Source organism: Sphaerodactylus townsendi, linkage group LG06, assembly GCF_021028975.2.
Source record: "Sphaerodactylus townsendi isolate TG3544 linkage group LG06, MPM_Stown_v2.3, whole genome shotgun sequence".
NCBI classification, from domain to species: domain Eukaryota; kingdom Metazoa; phylum Chordata; class Lepidosauria; order Squamata; family Sphaerodactylidae; genus Sphaerodactylus; species Sphaerodactylus townsendi.
Window position 1 is genome coordinate 29,161,840 of NC_059430.1, and position 19,826 is coordinate 29,181,665.

The 19,826-nt window shown below is 43.0% G+C and overlaps 1 protein-coding gene across 2 annotated transcripts in view; it reads right to left on the reverse strand.

The window, feature by feature from the left end:
- Positions 1–19,826, reverse strand: part of CREB3L2 (cAMP responsive element binding protein 3 like 2) — a 94,539-nt gene that overhangs the window by 19,913 nt on the left and 54,800 nt on the right. For both annotated transcript variants that reach the window (XM_048501767.1, XM_048501765.1), the window contains exons 3-8: positions 10,441–10,610; positions 7,984–8,071; positions 6,581–6,762; positions 4,772–4,918; positions 2,651–2,709; positions 1,930–1,998 (exon numbers count right to left, since the gene is read on the reverse strand). In XM_048501767.1, the coding sequence (XP_048357724.1) occupies positions 1,930–1,998; positions 2,651–2,709; positions 4,772–4,918; positions 6,581–6,762; positions 7,984–8,071; positions 10,441–10,610 (715 nt within the window). The remainder of the gene's footprint in view (positions 1–1,929; positions 1,999–2,650; positions 2,710–4,771; positions 4,919–6,580; positions 6,763–7,983; positions 8,072–10,440; positions 10,611–19,826) is intronic.

Sequence of the window (19,826 nt, forward strand, 5' to 3'; positions counted from 1 at the left end):
CATTTTCTTTTTTCTGATAATTTCCTCAACCTCTCTTGTTAACCATGGTGGCTTTCTTTTGGACTGGGTGCTGCCTTTCTAACCTGTGGAACACATTCCAGCTGAGCTTTTATTACTGTGTTTTTAAATAACCTCCAAGCATCCTGGACAGTTTTGACTCTCTTGATTTTCCCTTTCAGCTTCCTGCGCACTATCCCCCTCATCTTTGAGAAATTTCCCTTTCTGAAGGCGAATGTAACTACATTAGTAGTTGCCACTTGTTCGCATGCTGAGATACTGAATCTGACAGCATTGTGGTCGCTGTTCCCTATCGGCTCAACAACACTGACTTCCTGCACCAGGTCCTGGGTCCCACATAGAATTAGATCTAGGATCACCTCTCCCCTGGTTGGTTCCACAACCATCTGCTCTAAGCCACAGTCATTTAGCATATCCAGGAATGCTCTCTCCTTACTATGACCTGAACATGCATTTTTCCAGTTTATATGGGGATAGTTAAAATCACCCATTACCACTACATTTTTGTTTTTGTTGGCCTCTCTAATTTATCGTCAGACCTTTCCTAGACACTGTTGTTTGTTGCTTCCAGAATTGGGTTAATGTCACTGTGGCTGCGATGATCAAACATGTTACGAAATCACATCCCACCCACCCCCCTTTTCAGGAAAAAAAAATCACAAGGAACTAGGAGAGCACTTAAAAGGGCAGAATAGCAGGTAGAATTAGATTTAATCCCTCCCACCCAATTCTACCTTCCATGGCAGTTTTAATCATGGTTTTTTATTGAAAAAGATCTGAAATTGGAAGCCAACTGGCTGCAGAATTGGCCCTTGGGGGGCATCTGAAAGGGAAATAAGTGCAAATAGGTGAGGCGCCCCTTTTTTGCACTTATAAAGGCCCCCTCTACTGCAGAGGGACATGAGTGTGGGGAACCCGTGTTTTTCAGAGCCACAGCATCAGAACACAGCCTGTGTGCATCAGAAATGTCTTCCCAAACTACACATCATCTCTATTGCTGTTTCCGTAAGAGAGCTGGTGGTCTGCCACACATGCCAATTAATTTGTCAGTCAAATCTGAAAACCACTTCAAGGTCTTGTAATTATGAAAAGAGAACCCTCCCTGCTCCCTTTCAACGCATACGTGACCGCTGTTCTTTATCAAAGTAGGTTTTTGCGTAGCAGTTTCCCTGCTCTTGTCTGTCACACTGCTCAAAGCTGAGAGGCCAGAGATGTGATTGGAAAGGGATAATGCATCTAGCCCACAGGTGTCAAACTCGCGGCCCTCCAGATGTTATGGACTACAGTTCCCATCATCCCCTGCCAGCATGATGCTGGCCGGGGATGATGGGAACTGTAGTCCATAGCATCTGGAGGGCCACGAGTTTGACACCTATGATCAAGCCCAAAGCTTGTCACAGAGAATGGGTCAGCCCCTTTCTAGCTGCCAGTGCCCAACTATTTAACCCCGTTACCACTTTATACCATGAGATTGATGATGTGCGGCTTCACACAATTCATTTAAATTTTCTATGCTACATTGTCATGCAAACGGCGTCCAGAATAATTAAATATCTTTATCTCTGAAAATATACATCGTAATTTGCCAGATTAAAAAAAAGAAAGAAAAGCTGTCTAAAAGAGCCAGGTTTTTAACATATCAACTAAAACTCATCATTGCGGGAGTCTGACTCTCCCTACTAGACAGGTCTACAGATGTGTAATTTCTGGAAATTCTGATACCATGGAGGGCATGTTTTAGAAAAAAAAGGGAATTTGGGAGAAACATTAAAACATATTCAACAACTACTTTCTTATCAAACCTGGAAATATTTTACTGCTAACATGATATAAAAGGCATCATTTACAAGTCCGATCCTAAATGTGACCTTCTTCTAAAAACATGTCCCTGACCAGGATTTTAGATCCTACCTGTTTGTATTCTCTAGAACTTCCACTTTCTTGCGAAGCTCACTGTTCTCAGTGGAGCAGGACTCGACCCTAAGACACAGGCAAGAAATTCAGTGTTAAACTCTGGCCAGACTGTGGCCTTCTACTACCTGAGCTGCCGGTTGCAAGAAGCGAGAGATACACCACAATCCTTTAATTTAGAAAACTGAAATCCATTCTGCTGTGAAATAAAGCCTTGGATTTTACAAGACAGTCAGCTGTTTTCAGAAAAAAAATCTCAGCACTGGAACTGGAAAATGTGAGATTTTGGGACATAGGAAGGAACGAAATGGGGAGAGATCTTATTTCATCAGCAACGATCAGTAAAGAGAGGTCAAAGATGGTAGAGTTTTTATTACCAGGCACCAGGGGGCATCTGAAACACACGTTGTTCCCAGTCTTCCATGTGGGCTTCAGACTCCCAAAATGAACACAGCAAGATGTCCAGCCAACAGTTGTATGCTTTTGTGAACAACACAGTTTCTTCAAGCAGAGCTGGATCACTGACCCACTGAAGCCTATATTTCTGATTTGAGCAGGAGCAGCCCTTAAAGCTTTTCCAAGCCCAGCTACCCAAGAGAGGTCCCTTTCACTGGGATACAAAGGTTGAACTGAGGACCTTCTGCACACAAAAGTTTGCAGGTTGATCACCAGCCATCACTGCAAACTCAATCTATGGGGAGCCATATAACGGCAAGCTTACTTTTTCTCCAGGCTGTCCATATATTCTTTCTTTTTTCTCCTGCTCTCCTGGGCAGAGATCTACAAGAGAAAGGAAAGACCATTTATGGCAAATATATAGCACATCCAACAAATAATATAGTGTTGGGAAAGTCTAAAGCCACAGACTGGTTTTGTTTTTAAAGGGAACTGCTGCAACCAGTTATGGAATTATTTTAATCCCCCTCTGCATTCTAGATGTTTGCTCCAATATCACACCAGCATGACCAAGGAAGAGAAGCGCTGCATGTGAAGAGGCGGAGCTACCCTGGCAAGAACCAAGTTGATTCCCATGCAATGCAATCTCGAGCAGCAGAACGCCCTCCTAGGTATGCTGAAGTCAATGGGCACAGAACTGTGTTAAAAGGCTGGTATCGTTTATCCAAGACTAACATCTGACATCTCACACACTGATATTGTGACATCTCACACGCTGTATGAGAATAGAGGAAAGTGTGGGACTGCGTGCAATTGCCCATGCAACTTGATGTGAAAATATGAATGGGAAAGGTGTTGGGGTGTGTGTGTGCAGTGAATATGATATTGCTTCCTTGTACGCACACACAAGCAAACTAAATATTTAACATCAGTAAATGCCAACTGGCATCATAGGAAGTAGGTGAAGCCCCCCACAGATGGTAGACCTGAGCACATCCCTTTACTTCCTTTCTCGTAAGTGAATAGCTCCCATTTATACCTATGGGCACAGGGACCAGGGTATACATCTCCAGGGGGCCATGGAAATATCCTAGAATTTGAACTGATCTCCAGACTACAGAGATCAGTTCCCTCCAGAGGGAATGCAGCTTCAGATCCTAGGCCATTGCAACACATCCCTGCAGAGCTCCACACCACCAAAACTCTAGCTATTTCCCAAGTTACAAGGACAGCACAGATTGGCTCAGGCTTCAGGGACACTGTACCCCTGCAAAGGGTACCAGAATTCCTTGGCATGGGTGTAGATGCAATGGGGACATCTGGGGAGCTGCCCCGGGCATTGCCCTGGGGGACATCTGGGGCGCTGCCCCTGAAGTCACGTGTTGGGGGCGGGGCTGGGGCAGGCAGGGGCGGGGGTGGGGGGTGCGCAGGCAGCTCATACTCGGGCGCAGCTCCCCCTCCCTTCGTCACTGTTCCTTGGACATGGCTCCAGACACAGACACATGCTGCAACCCAGTGGTCCTCCCTACACATTCGCTCCTCCTATCACAAGGGGCATTTGCTGGCCCCAGAACAAAAAGTACACCCATCTGCTTTGATGAGAAAATGACATATGCATTGTGGAAAGTCCTTTTAAAACAGGGAAGCTGGATGCATTTATCCAGTTCATAAATTCAGTGTAGGGGGTGGCTGAAAAAACCTCCAGTGCCGGGAACCAAAGCAACTGTTGACAGGTTTGATCTGCCAGGATCAAGCCTCACACCAGGCAGGGTGTGAGAAACAGCAATCCATCCAGAGGGCCGAAATGACAAAACGTTCGCGGCCTATCAGCTGTGACGTGGCCAGATATGGAAGAAATTAATGTTTCTACTCTGCTCTTCACCTAGATGGGCTTTTCAAAATGGTTTACCATTCTAATCCATCATAATTTTTAATTAAAGCCAGAGGCACAGCGAAAGAAGTGCTGTTGCATGTGTTTAGATCTGGCAGAGCGCTGAGAAACTGGGGCTGTCGACTATCCAAATGTAAGTCTTGTACTCTCACCCCCACTCACCACCTCTATCCCGCTGCTTCTCCTGGCTTCTCTGCAAGTGAACACAACAAAAATTAACTGGGTGCTACAGATTAGCTCAATAGGGTGAACCCTTAAGAAGCTAGGATTGTCTGCTGGACAAGAGGGTGATGCATGCCAGATGCTTAATCTCTGCTCTCGCTAAAGCATGAGTTTGGTTCCTTTTCAACCGTGACATTATCGGTTGTATATGGGTGGAAGTGCGAACCAGCAGGAGCCCGAGAGTGCAAATGCTGCCCTGTCAAAAGCTCCACCCCTCACAGCAGCAACTATCCTCATGAGTCACCGCCTGACCCTTCTGCAGAACTAATTATTGCACAATACTATGGAGTAATGGACCAGACTGAGTGCCAGAAACACGACACCAAGTAGTACCTTGTTCTTGATTTTCCTACGGATCTTCTTAAGTGCTTTCTCTTCGGCTTTTGTGAGAGGCAGTTTTGTAGGGATAGGGTACCCTTCTGCTATCAGTGTCCTCTTCTCCTCCTCTGTCAAGATTAGAGGACCTGTGCCCTGCAGTTTCTACAACCACAATGATGGCAAGGGAGGAAAATGAAAGACAAAAAAGAAAGAAAGAAAGAAAGAATTAAATGTGAACAAAACTCCACAATCTTAACCACAGGCTTCCACTTGGGACTTCTCTGCTGAGTTCTGAAGGGGAGAATAGAGTTCTGAAGGGGAGAATAGCAGTTAATAAATGCTTTTGGTAGGTCCAGTGTTTGCAGCTTATTTGCTTAAAGCATTTAAGCAAATAAGCTGCAAACACTGGACCAACCAAAATGCTGACATTGGCTTCAATACAGATGCAAGCAGCCCTGAAGAACACAAAAAGGAAATAAACAACGGCTGCCATGATTATTAATTATCTTAACCTATGAATTTCAGTTTTAAAAATGCATAACTGTAGCATCACTGAGAATGCTGGGAGATTCTCTTCGGGCTTTCTTAACCGGCCCTGCTTGGCTAGCCCCTTTTCCCCTTCTCTCTGGAGTCCCATATTGATTTCCACCACCACTAACTGGTAGGAGCCTGATTCTGCCATTCTGTGGTGGTTAAGCTTGGCGAACTCTAACCTGGAGAACCAGGTTCAATTCCATACTCCTTCACATGCAGCCTGCTGGATGACCTTGAGCTTATCACAGTTCTCTCAGAACTCTCTCAGCCCTCACCTACCTCACTAGGTGTCTGTTGTGGGGAAGGGAAGGCAATTGTAAGCCACACTGAGATTCCTTTTGCTAGAGAAAAGCGAGGTTCAGAAACCAGCTCTCCTTTTACTCTGACTTTTAAAGCAACACTCTTCCTATATTCTTTGATAAGCTGCTGTCCTATTACTTCTTGATTTGTATTCACACCTAGATCTTTTAAAATTTCAGACTATTCCTTTATGTTGTTTAGTGTTTATATGTTTCATGTTCTCTACACTGCTTTATGCATTTCTAGTAGAAACATGGGATACAACTCGCTACTGCTGCAGTTTGCGAGGTGCTAAATGCCAAGGCTAAGCTTGCCGGTCATACAGAGCTCTGCGCTCCTGACAATACTTGTTTCTATCAGTGCAGTGATCCCCAATATGATGCCCTGGAACCTGCCTGCTCATTCCCAAAAGCAAAGAAACTATCCTGGCTTTCATCCTCCTCAGTGGAACAGAACTCTTCAGAAGACCCTAGGAGAAAGCATCTTTGGGTCTGCAAGAGGCACTCGATTGAAAAAATCTGTCCACACCATAATTTGCTTGGGACCTCCTAATATTTTTTAATTGTCACCCACAGTGTGGTGATGCCCCTGTCAACATCCCATAAGGCCCCACAAGTTCAACGCGGTTGGGGACTCCTGTATCAGAGCTCCAGATTTAATTTGCTGAAAATACAAACGCCAGCTAAATCACTGTAATGCAGCAGTTAGAATGTGAACACTAGAAACCTAAGAGAACCAGGTTCAAAAGCACCTGAACTGTTATGAAGCTCGCTATTTGACTATAGGTCAGCCTCAACTTAGCCTACCTCAAAGAGTCATTGTGAAGGTAAGAACGGAGTAAGAACAGGGTGGGGGTGGGGGGACAAACTCTAGACATGCAAGGATGATTTTGAGATTTGATCTGGATTCCTACAGGAAATCTTCCATCATATCTCCTGAAGTTCATAAAGCACAAAATCATGTGATTTTTTTTTAAAGAAAGAGACCTACATGTGGTGCTGTTAAGAGAGGAGAATTGGTGAGAACTGAAGCCACGCGTGGGGTCACTTTACCACCAGCTTGCAACTGTGTGGGACTTGATGGTGGAAGAGACCTGCTTGGACTCAGCCCACCCTCGGAATCACTGCCATGGCTGCTAGGGGGAGTCGGAGGCATGTGAAGGGCATCCATCGCTGAAAAAGACAGAAGGGGGAGGAATCAATCATCGTCTTAAAGAAACACAAGGAAAAGTAGACACAACATTTAATAACTGGAGGCAGATAGTTTCAATAAGCTCAGAAAGGAAATAGGCACATCTATTTAAAGATAAACACACCAGAGAAATGAAGATACTGAAGGTGCACCCACTGCACAAAAATTAAACTACTTTAAACGTTGTAGGTTCTCCAACACGCATGCGCGCGCACACACACACACACACACACACACACCCCACCCTTGGGAACCACAGCTTATTGAAGGAAGGATTTTTTGTTTTGTTTTAACCCAAGGATCATAAAAATAGGATGGAAGAGCCAATGAATTCTCTATTAACCTCAAAATTATCACAACTGGGAATGAACAGGTTTAATTACAGCACCAAGACCCCATTTACCATCGCCAAGATGATGATTTTGACAAAATGGGGAAACTGCAGACATACAAATTAGCATGTCGGTGGTTATTTTACTTAAGGAGGAGCTGACGATGATGTGCAGACCACCACAGATCCATTATCCAAGCCCTGTCACACATTTGCAGCTTTTTAGCCTTTAATGTCTTAAAAAATTACATTTTCATCCACTTGGCTATTGTCGTGATTGATGTGTTTTGTGCACTAAAAGGAAACTCCAGGATGGTTGAAAACATTTTCTTTGGGGAGGGGACAGTCTTCCTCCAATCCTTCCCTCTAACAAAAGTTCAATTATTTAGACACATGCTAAATTAGAAAGTCTCTAATGCCACCCGTCAATCAATTATGCAATATATAAATGGCTGCACAGGAATTTTTAAAAAACCCATCCGTTTTGCGCAAATTAAAAGGCATTCTTTTAAAAAGAATTTCTGCCTGAAATATCAACATTATACATTACCTTGTAACCTGATATTTTGTGGTTGGGTCCACCTTCTATGGCAGCCATTTTGTGGTTGTGACCAACACCCTTTGTCAGAATTCCAAAGGTGCCCACAGCCACAGAAAGGTTGGGGATCCCTGATTAAGCACCGAATACGAACATCTTAAAAAACCAAAGGAGGATATCCCCCCCAACAAAATTCTTCCTGAACACTGAACGTTTTATTGCTGCTATTTCTCCTTTTACCTCAACATAATGTTCTCACAGCATAACCACTTTAGATAAGATATCTGTTCTACAGTCCATCATATTAAGGGGAAACTGTGCTGAACAACTAACCTTCCTTGGAAGAAAAATTTAGGAACTGATCCACCTCATGAGGCTCCAGTTTGATTTCTGGGACAGCTTTGTGATTCAGTGGTTTGGCCTAAAAGACAAAGGATTACAGAGAAATCAGATATCAGCAACAAGACAGAATCTTCCCTGCTTCCTGTCTTCTTAACCCCAACAAGCAAGAAGACAGATGCATTACTTTCAGTAAACACGAATGTGTACACAGAAACTGTGAGAGGTAAATCCACCTTACAGTTTCAACTCATCAACTGCCAACATATTGGGAAGTCAGACCAAAGTGACAAAATGCACCTTTTAAAATGAAAATCCATTCCATAAAATTTGAGACGTTCAGTTCTCTGAGTGACTGGCATGATCAGTCACAAATCTGGCCATCTTCAATTCCAACAGAAAGACTCGAGTCAATCTTAATACCCCAGACACTAAGAGATAAGGAACGTTAACACTGGCTGGACGATGGCCTTAGCGAGCAGGATGCTTTTAATTCTCTCTTTCTGAAGCACACATACTCCCCCTCCCTCTTTATATTTCATCTTCTCTCCCTCCATAAATTTTGTACAGTACACAGGACACAGGAGGGAACCACTGTGGAGGGGCAAATCCAAGCATCCAAGCTGGGCCCAGATTTAGAGGCATTCAGCCCTACTTTTTTCATAATAAGAGAGTGCCACTACAGCATCAACCTCATGTGTTTTTATTAAGATTTGTGTATCAGGCAGACAGATAAAAGGATAGAATCACAGAGTTGGAAGAGACCCCAAGGGCCATCAAGTCCAATCCCCTGCAATGCAGGAACACACAATCAAAGCACTTCCTACATATGTTTATCCAGCCTCTGTTTAAAAACCTCCAAAGGAGGAGACTCCACCACTATCCAAGGTAGATGTCCCAGGTGGACTGGACTGACTGTGGTTCCCTACTGCATAATGATAAATGTTGTAAATGAAGAACTATGTGCTGTTTCTTACTCTCAGAATTCAAAGGGAGACTACAGATGGCCAGTTAGCCACAGAAAGGTTAGGAACGGTGCAGCTTTCCTTTGTAACCCACTGCTGTAACCAATGTTCCCTGTAAGTTGCAGGGGGGCGTGGCCACCATATTGGTGCCATGCAGATAAGGGGTCATCCGGCATAAAAGGTCTCCCAGGCAGCTCTCAGTTCCACTCGGTGTCCATGATGTTCTGGTCAGCACTGGGGAAGGATTAGAGCAGTGGTTCTCAACCTGGGGGTCAGGACCCCTTTGGGGGTGGAACGACCCTTTCACAGGGGTCGCCTAAGACTCTCTGCATCAGTGTTCTCCATCTGTAAAATGGATAACTGTTAGGGCTGGGGGTCACCACAACATGAGGAACTGTATTAAAGGATCGCGGCATTAGGAAGGTTAAGAACCACTGGATTAGAGAACCACTGGATTAGAGAGACTGGGGTGTTGTGTGGTTTCCGAGCTGTATGGCTGTGTTCTACTAGCATTTTCTCCTGACATTTCGCCTGTATCAGTGGCTGGCAACTTCAGAGGATTAGACGGACTGCTGCTGCTAACCATTTGGTGTGTAGATAGCTACTCTCAGGGTAACTTTCTTCCTTCCAACTGGCGCCTTCTCTATCTTGGCACCATGAGTTTAAGATATGCCTCCAACATCTCTAGTTAGACTAGACTGGAATCCGATTTCTACTCTATCCTATCTAGAATGGAGGTCTTTCCGGTGAAGGACTCATATTCCTTTGTTAAGATAAAAAGGTTCCATGTACAATTTTGTTTCCTCAGCAGCACACACAACATACCAAGTAATTCCACTGTGCCCTGTGCCTAGAGCGCTCTACTACAGCACGTGTTTCACTATATGTTCCTGCTCATTAATCAAGTTCAGAGAGGGGCCCTCTTGATCATCTAATCAAAGAAGCTTGTTTGCTGGGCACCAGAGTCAGGGACTCGCTAGTGGCAGCCCCTCAGTTATGGAACAATCTCCCCAGGATGGTGTGCCTGGCTTCCCCACTTTCAAACTTTAGGAGGCAGTTGAAAACTCTTTTATTCAGGACTGCCTTTGGTCAGCAGACTTGGACTGAGATTTTAAATTATGGTTTTCACATTTTAATATATTTTATTTTAGGAGTGCTTAATCTATGTCGTAAGCAACCTCCACTTCCATAAGGATGAAAGGTGGCTTAATAAATGTTTAAAATAATTAAAAATAATAAAGATCTGCTTATCACACAGACAGATGTAACAGGAAGGCTTGATGGACTGTGGCTCCCTACTGCATGGTGAATAAACATTGGTTGATATGTACATTGTTTGATATGTACAAGGCAGCTTTGCAATTCCCTACCCTGTTACAAACAACGTCCTTATGGGCAATTCCAGAGATCGACATCGTTTGGAACATTCATCCTCCTATTCCAGTGATGTCATCTGGTTGCCTAATGAAATCATCGAGCGCCATACCGTGTCATCTTCCTGCGGCGGAGACGCTTCCCCCTCCAGGGTCATGGCACTTGCTGTAGCAGTGAGGCTGACAGATGGCGCAAGACCAGGAGCTGCCTCCACAGCAGGTTCTGTCTTGATGGAGGTTGAATCCAGCTCTGCACCCAGGCCCCAGTCTTCATTTTCCATGTCTGTTGGAATGAGGGGCACAAGACATAAGGAACCTGGGCGAGAACAGGCAGACATAACAACAACAAAAAAAGGCAGGGAGGAGAGAGAAGCAAACCCAAAACAAAAGCAAATCCCCACCAAGGACAGAGATCCCGAGGAGAAATCATTTAGTGAATTAACCAAAGCTTTTCTCGCTCCCCTTCTTATTAAAGAAACCTGGAACTTTAAGTTGCATGGGTGAAGGGGGAGTGGTGGGGCACAGAAAGCAAGGCAAAAGCTAAACCAAAAAAGCTGCAAACAAGACCAAGCAAGGCATTCAACAAAGCAGCTGGGGAGTCTGTGCAACTTCATGTGCCAACAAAGGGCTGCATTTTCGCCCTTTTTAAATTGATGGTTTTGTGTACTGCTACTGAGACTTGAATGAAAAGCCTTTAAACAGCGCAGCCCCTTCACTCTGCCAAAATTAGGTCTTCCCTCTCAAGCTGAACTCATTTCCATACAAGATAAGAGAGTGAAATGCAAGAGAGAGCAGAATCACACTAGGCGGTTTAAATGATCAGAAATAGGCATCTATGGTCCAGTTGTGCGGTGGGTCAGGACCCACCTTGCATGGTAGGGAATCCTCAAGGCCTTGTAGAGGCACCTGATGTCTTCACACAGGCAGCAATGAGGGAGACATTCTGGTATTTGGGCAAAAACTTTACGATAGAAGCTATTTTTACCATAGAGTTTTGTCCAAATATCTCCTTCGTTTCCTGTGTGATGGAGCCACTTCCGGAAGTGATATCATCATGAGAGCGATATCGAGGGCTAGGTCTTGCTTTAAGCCTAGTAAGGCAGTTGCTGGTCAGCTGAGCATTTGGCAACCTTATATGTGACTACACTGAAATCACCCACTGAGTTTCCACAGGAACATAGGGATTTGAACATGGGTCTCCTAGACCCACCTCTGAAGTCCTAATTGCCACACTACACTGCCTTTCATAAAGTGGTTGCTATTAAACATTGGCAAATAGTCAAGTCTAGCTGAGTCAGGCCTGGTATCAGGTTACCCGGAGGGCTGCTTCCAGGCCTAAAGTTGCCAACCTCTAAATGGAACCTGGAGATATCCCAGAATTACAGCTGAACTCCAGATGACAGAGATCTGTCACTTTGAAGAAAATACTTTGTAGGGTGGATTCTATGGGCATTATATTTGGCCGAGGTCTCTCCTTTCCCCAAACTAAGCCCTCTTAAGATTCCACCACAAAATCTCCAGGAATTTCCCATCTGAAGCTGGCAACCTTAGTCAGGCCAGATCCCAATGAGTTCTCCCTCAAAGGCTAAGTTTTGAGTCTGTGGCTGCTAGAAAGCTACAAGTACTTAAAGCTACAGGCACTCCTTTTATCATTTGTCGGTTTTTTAAACCTCCAATCCATTTTTTTTATTTCACATTTTCCTGCAAACTTTGTACTCTTTTCAGATTTGTAAAAACACCTATCTGGGCCACTCACAGCTCCAGTCATCAGATTTAAGTAACCTCATATTTGGCCAACTGCTATTAGTATACAGACTTCTTATATATTTTGTATTTATTTGCATATGCTTTTTCTTTAAAAATGACATATACCATAGGGACCTCTCATGTCACAGTGGAATGGGAATTAAAAAAAACTTGACAGATCAGTTCAAGAATAGCTATGGGGGATCAGATTAAATCTCTGCATTTTCTAGCCTCCCATTCTTAAGTAAGGCCATAAATGCAACCATGCTCCTTCCATTCTTCCAGAAACTACTATTTACAGACAAAACCCCTCTGAACATGGAAGTTCCATTTTACAGTCATGGCTAATAATCAGTGGCGCACTTAGGCAAACTGGAGCCCTGGGCAAAACCTGAGTTTGATCCCCCCCCCCCAATGGGCAGAGCAGAGCTCACCCTTCCTGGACAGCCCCAGCAGCCCAAGTTCATCGGAGGCAGAGCTCCCTGTCCTGCTCTGCCTCTGGTGGCTTGTGGGCCACTGCACAGAGTGGACAGGGCTTAGCCAGAGTGGGCGGGGCTTAGAAATCAGGCACCCCCACGTGACGAAAAATTTCTGCGCCTTGAGCAACTGCCCACTTTGCCCAATGGGCGGTACGCCACTACTAACAATTGCTGAAAGCCTTCCATGAATTGTTCAAAACATATCGCTCAGGAACTATACCAAGACACTGGGTTTATTGCTGTTTTTGCTGGTAACTCCTTTCCACCAGAAACATGATTCCAAGAAGTGATGAATGGCTTTGCCCACCTTGGCTACAGGGGATACTGATATACCAACAGAATTAATTTCCTAGGAGTTCCAGCCACAAAGGCGGACAGAAAGCTCAAAAATCAAGAGCAAGAAGACTATTGCCTCTGGCTCCTGTAGCCTTGAAATGAACAGCATGGAGAGAAGAAGGAAAATAACATGGCTTTGATGCTAGTAATTACTTTGTGGTGTAATTTTAACCTCCCCTGCTGGTAAGGGAAGATGTAATTTGAATAAAAGACAAGCTGGGCCAGAAAAGATTATGAACAAAAATAAATATGTATACATCCTGTAATCAGATGCTTCAAAACAGTAATCCAAACTCTGCCAAGAAGGGCAACTACTTTTTTTAATCATAGCGGGTTTTTTATAGCATCTATATTTAAACAGATTCTTGGCCCTTTTGAAATATAAAAACTAACCAAAATATAAAAGCCACGTCCTAGTATGGCCAACTATGTCAGGGAAATTCTTCTCCTATGCTTTAATAATACCCCTTCACTTTAGCATGATAACACATACCCAAACTGGGGCATTGAGTGCAAATTATTTATTTATTTATTCGATTTGGTAGACCGCCCTACCCCCCAAGGGCTCAACTTAAAACTGGATTGCTGGATTAATATTTGAGTACACAGAGTACAAATAAGAATGCAAGAAGCCATTTTCCAAGACACATCCCAGGACACCTTGAACCTAGGATGCTGCATACATAATCTCTGAGACACAAGCCATGAAGAAATCTTCCTTTTGAGCAAACCCTGTTGAAATGAATGGAAGCAATGAAACAAGCAAAGTTTGTGGATTGATTTCCTATGTCAGGGATCCCAAACCTTTTTGAGCCTGTGAGTACATTTGAAATTCTGACAAAGCATGATGATCGCTGCAAGAGATGAAGTCAGCCACAAAATGGCTGCTGCAGTTTACCTTCAGTTATACATTGAAGGTCCTTGTGATTTGATGGCAGTTGCTTCCAAAGCAATATTTTTAAAAAACTGCACAGCCAATCAAATCTCAAAAGGTCAATGAGAACTCTTGCTAGGGGAAGCCCTTCCTGTCCCCACTTGCTTTCTAAAAACACTTGGCATGACCAGAAAATGGCACCCACAGACACCACTCGGGGGATCCCTGCCCTGTGTTAATTACTGAAAAAGGCGAAGAATTAAAATTATTCACTGGTTCATTCATGTACCATAATGTATTGGGTTAGATCTTTTTATTTGAGACCTTTAGGTAAAGATACTAAGATACAAGCAAACTATGGTCGATTCCCCACTGGCGGAATCGACCTAGGATAGCCCCTGCAGTTGTCCTGGAACTCCCCACAGTTCCTGTCTCAAACTCATGTCTGTTCCAGCATTGCTCCTTCTTTCCATTATTTTTTTTAATCCACCAGGGACGTACATCTTTTTTGTTGTTCTAGAGCGAACACAGGATGAACCTGGTATTGTGGGGAATTCTAACTTGCCATGATTCTCCTGTTCGTGCCATCAGCCCATCACAGATAAGTGTATTGGGCATGCGCAGAACAGGAGACTCACAGCAGAAACGCACCTTTTTTATTGCATACAAAGCCATGACCATGCAATCAATGAGCGCGTGTTTATGCGCTGTTTCTAGCTACGTAGAGCACTGCTTTGGGACGACAAAAGAGGACCGCCCATCCATGTTCCCGCCCTAAAGCAACAGCCAATCGGGAATGAGGAGCAGAAGAGGCGCTGAGGTGATCCTGCCCTCTGAGCATGGTTCCAACACGAGACCTTGGCTGCCATGGGGAGTGACTCTGGAATCAACTAGGTACTGTAATTTAACTGTCCCAGTTCAATCCCAGAATGATTCTGCCCATGAGGAATCGACCCATGTATCCTTCCAAAACAAAATAACCCCTAATCTGGTTTGAGAGGTCAGTTTTTCAAGCAACCTACTAAGATGGAACATGTTGTCTCCATCAACTTCATACCACTTTATGCTGAAGGCTTCTATGCTGTGATAACATGACATCCCCATTCCCACCCCCAGGGATACGATGTAAGAGAACCCTGAACCACTGTCATATCTTGGCTCTCAAGAACTAGCATGGCATAATGGACAAAGCCCAACTTGGCATGAAGGCTCAAACCCCCATTCAGCTATGCCACTTGTTGAGTGACTTTGGAACAGTCACTCTATCTAAACTTTGTAGGATAAAATGGCTTCTTAAAATCCTCCTATGCCATTCAGAAATGCTCAAAGCAGGGACAAGACAAACTCTGACAGAGGTGAAAAAAAGACGCAGACACAGTCACATTCCTTTGTCTGCCTTTCACCTATTTCTGGCTACTGGCACATTACGAGGGGACATTTCCGGCCTGTTTTGTACATGTTGCAAAAACTGGAGGGTAGAGAGATGAACAAGTATCGGGAGACAAGCTCCTAATTCTTCAGTGATCCTTGGCGTGCCCATGTACAATTTGTTCACAGCATCCCACCTTGTCTGTTGTTGCTAAACATTTCAGGAATAAGCACTTCTCTGTCCTCGGGGCAGTTTCTCTCATGAAGCACAGAAGCCTAGCCCTCTACATCAGGCCCCTCACCACCAAACATTCCAAACCAGACAGAAGCCCCTTTTCACTGCTTCAGTAAGACTAGACTCTGGAATAACAGCCCCTCAGTCCCGCCAGGTGAGAGTCGTCATTCAGCTAAAAATAGCTCCTTTCACAGCTTTGCAATGGGAGGGGGGGAGGTTTGACTCCCATCCTTCACTCTGCTCCAGCCACTATCGCAGATAATGAAAGACAAGCTGCTAGCACATCTCTAACAAAGGCGGCACTGTGCGGCAACCCAACACTGCAATCTCTTTCAGAGTCTAACCATATGGGATGATTAAACAGACAGGGAGCTGAAAACACATGAGGATGTGTGTGGTCGTTTTCTTGGGGGAAAGTTTCTTTGGTCTGAAGAATAATCACCAGTTGGACAGGCAAGTCCAGGCCTCGATTTGTTCGGGGGGGGGGGGGGGGTCCTGGAACCTGTTTCTATATCAGGTTTTTTTCCAGGAATGTGTGTTGCAATATTAATAAACCATTCCTCTGGGAATGTATGAAGTGGCCCACATCTCAACACTGGCCTTCCACTCACAGGGCTTCCAAGACAGGTAATATATGTCCCAGGCAGGACTGAGCCACGATCAGGGTGTACTGCTTAAGGGGTCAAATGTGCCTGACCTGCAGCCGTTTAGTCACGTGGGGAAGATCCTCTGAAGATGCCAGCCACAGATGCAGGCAAAACATCAGGAGAAAATGCTACTGGAACACGGCCATACAACTCGGAAAACCCACAACACCCTAGTGCAGTGGTGGCGAACCTTTGGCACTCCAGATGTTATGGACTACAATTCCCATGACCAATTGGCCATGCTGGCAGGGGCTGATGGGAATTGAAGTCCATAACATCTGGAGTGCCAAAGGTTCACCACCACTGCCCTAGTGATGCCGGCCGTGAAAGCCTTCGACAATGCAGGCAACTGAATTGCTCTATAAAATCAATCTGATTCTGTGTTGCTATGGGAGCTATTTTCAATTTCCGAAGATATTTTCTAAAAAAAGGGAAATTGTGTACTTTAAGAAGCAGCAGCAGAACTGAATCCATATGGAAGTGGGATGGAGGAAAGAGAGAGAATGTAAATGATACGTCACTCTTCATACTCTCATCTACACCAGCCTCACCAGGCCTGAGATGCAGGCGTCTTCCCTTGGAGCAGCGCAAATGTGTTTAATGATTCACCAGAAGGATGATTTACAATACGACTTGGGGCCTTCTGAGCGGGGATGCTGTGAATGCCAGCCCACTCCCAGTAGAAAATCACATTTAAATGGTAACCAAATGTTAAGTTGCAAAACTGGTTAATGACTGAATAATTAAATACACGCAAAGTTAAAAGGCAGCTTGATGAGAACAAAGGCTGCTCTTGAATAGCAAAATAAGTTCAATTAAATATTTCGCTTCACGTTGGATTTCAAATGTTAAGTTTGAGGACAAAGCCTCTTTTTTCAAGTGGCACTTTCATTACTTATATACCTATAATTCTGCTCAGATTGCTTTATATTGCATAAAATGCTACTACCAAGTTTCATTGCAGAGTGGTATATTGGTTCAGAGTAGAGGGCTCACCATGCGTTTTCAGGGGGGAAAGACCAGGCTGCATTATCAAACTCTTTTATCAGCATCTAAAAAATAATAATCTGCTTTTCTTCTTTCCCCCCACAAATTCTGCCTTAACTACAAAACTGATGTTATCCTTCATCTATCGTTTTGATAAAAAGCCTGTCTGATTCTCATGGATTAGTATTTTTTTTGTGATACATTTCCGGAATCTTTTCTCTAATGTCGAAGTGAAAAGTTTATAGTCCACATTTAGCAGCGTAATGGGTCTATAAAACTGTGGCAGTGAATCAGTGTTGGATAAAGTTCTTGCCACCATGATTGCAATACTTCTTCTTCACTTATTTCATTATGACTTTTTGCAGAGGTAATATTAAATTCTATTCCAAGCATGTACAATACATTGCTGCAAGTCCATCGGGATCCAGCACTTTAATTCCTTTATAGTTTGTGGTATTTTTAAAATTGTAATGGTTTGATTGAATATATCCCTATGTTCAGTTGTGAACTTCTTAGTATGTATTCCTTTTATATACTACTTCATTTTGTCTTCTGTTGAAAGATGTTTTATGCTTTCCCAACATCAGATCCTCTGAAGATGCCAGCCGCAGATGCAGGCGAAATGTCACGAGAGAATGCTGCTAGAACACGGCCATACAGCCCGGAAACCAGACAGCACCCAAATGTTTTATGTATGTCTGAAAAGAAATGCGCAAAGTATTCCTGGATCTCCTTTTTGGCATGCATAACTTAATTTTCCTTCTTCTGTAACTGTTCATCTGTAACTGTTCATCTTTCAGTTTATTTCCTTATATAATCTTCCAGGTTTATTTGCATGTTCAAAATGACTGTTTTAGAAAAGATTCTTCTGTATTTCTTCAGTTTCAAGGATATCAAGTTGGCTGCTTCATTGCTTGATTTCTGTGATGGAAAATAGTTAGCTGAACTAAAATGTGATATTATGCAACAGTATTATGAGGAAGCTGAAGTATGTGAACATGGAGTTTACAGACTTCATCTCAAAAAGGGGCGTGTCATGGAATGATGCTATCGCTACAACAAAGGGAGGTCTCACATGACTTTGAAAAGCATCTTTGCTTTTGATCTCCTGGAGGGAGGACAGGAAACTATGCAGAGATGCCAGGATGCAACAGGGTGCCTAAGTTACCTCGTGGCCTGAACAGAGTTTTCCTGAGAGGGGGAAAACAAAGGTTTTTGGATTCCATCTTGAGACGTGGTCAGAGAAGGATCTATGGACCATGGGTTCCCGAAATGGGGACAAAGAACTTCCAAATAAGACTGTATTCAGCTGAGCAATTTCTGCATTTATGTTTTATTTCTTTGCTTTGAGAAATTTCTGCATTTATGTTTTATTTCTTTGCTTTGAACTTTTACAATAAATCGTTGAGAACTCAACTGGTTGAAGTTATTGGAGGAAAGGACCCAGGTCTTTACTGAAACAAGCGTTGGCTCTCCCAGGCTTGCTTTCATTATAATCTCAATAAAGGTTGCTTTATTAAGGCAGTTTTTGTGCTGTTCCTCCAACACTCATAATCTATCCAATATTTTCTTGGTTTGTTCCAATTTTTCTTTATTTTGTTTTGTGGCTATAGCTATTCAGTTCCCTATCATATAAGCTTTACTGGTTTCCCAAATCATTGCAATATGGACATCGCCTGTATTGTTGATTTTTAAACATTCTTCTATGTCCTTTCTACATTTCTTTGCTAAAAGATGATATTTTAATTGCCACTTCTGCCTCTGTTTTGTTGCCAAATTACTGGATTGTTATCTGTAAAAATCTTTGGTTGTATATTCAAACTCTCTAGATCGATGATCAAGGTTTAAATATCCAGCACTTATCTACCCTTGCATATGATTGATGTCCATCAGATACAATGTACAACAAAAACTAGTCTTTATTGGCATACAAAACAAGATTTCAAAGCACATATATATTTGGATTTTTAATCTGTCATGCATTTTTGGATTTTTGATCTGTCATGCATTTTCTAACTGTAACATTTCCATATAAGTAAATACATTTTTAGGAAGTCTGCCTCCTTTGGTTCTTTTAGATCGGTCTCTATTTTTTGATCCATTATCCAATTTATGTCTCCGAAGATTACGATCTCTCCTTAAAAGTCTAAAATGGATTGGAAAACTTTTTCATGAAATCTAGTTCTCTCTCAGATTCTTTGGTTGTGTCTTCAGCGGATAATTATTCTGCAGGTTGTTTTGCTTGCTCTACCCCTCAATAATACAACCCTTAGATTATGCAATTTCCAAAGTGAATGGAGTTCTCCAGAGGTATCTTATTTCTTTCCTTTGAAAGATTTGTCTTGAAAAAATCAAAATCCCTCCTTTTTCTTAAAGATCTGCACTTTCCCCCCTACACTTTAAGTGTAGATTCTCTTTGTTTATTATTTGTTTATTATAATATAGCATCTCATGTTTTCTTGTGACCAGAATATTCCATGGAAGTTTATTCTTAAATGCAAAACTTTATTTGTTCAGAGTATCTGATCAATATCAGGAAAGTGTTCTTGGATCTTCCAATAGTCTTATAGCAGTTTACAAAAAGTATCTTCTAATCATTCCCTAAATCTTCTGAGCCAGAAGAAGGGATAAGATATTAGTAAGATTACAGGTTGCAAGGTGATTTTAAATCCAATTTAATAATTGAGGATAAACATGAGTGCACAAAACACCACACTATTTAAAGATAATTATTAAAAGATGTGGATGAAGATATGATATGCAAAGAGGGTTCAAACTAAACATTTCATAGCTAGGAAGAATTTCCACTGTAAAAATGAATGTACTG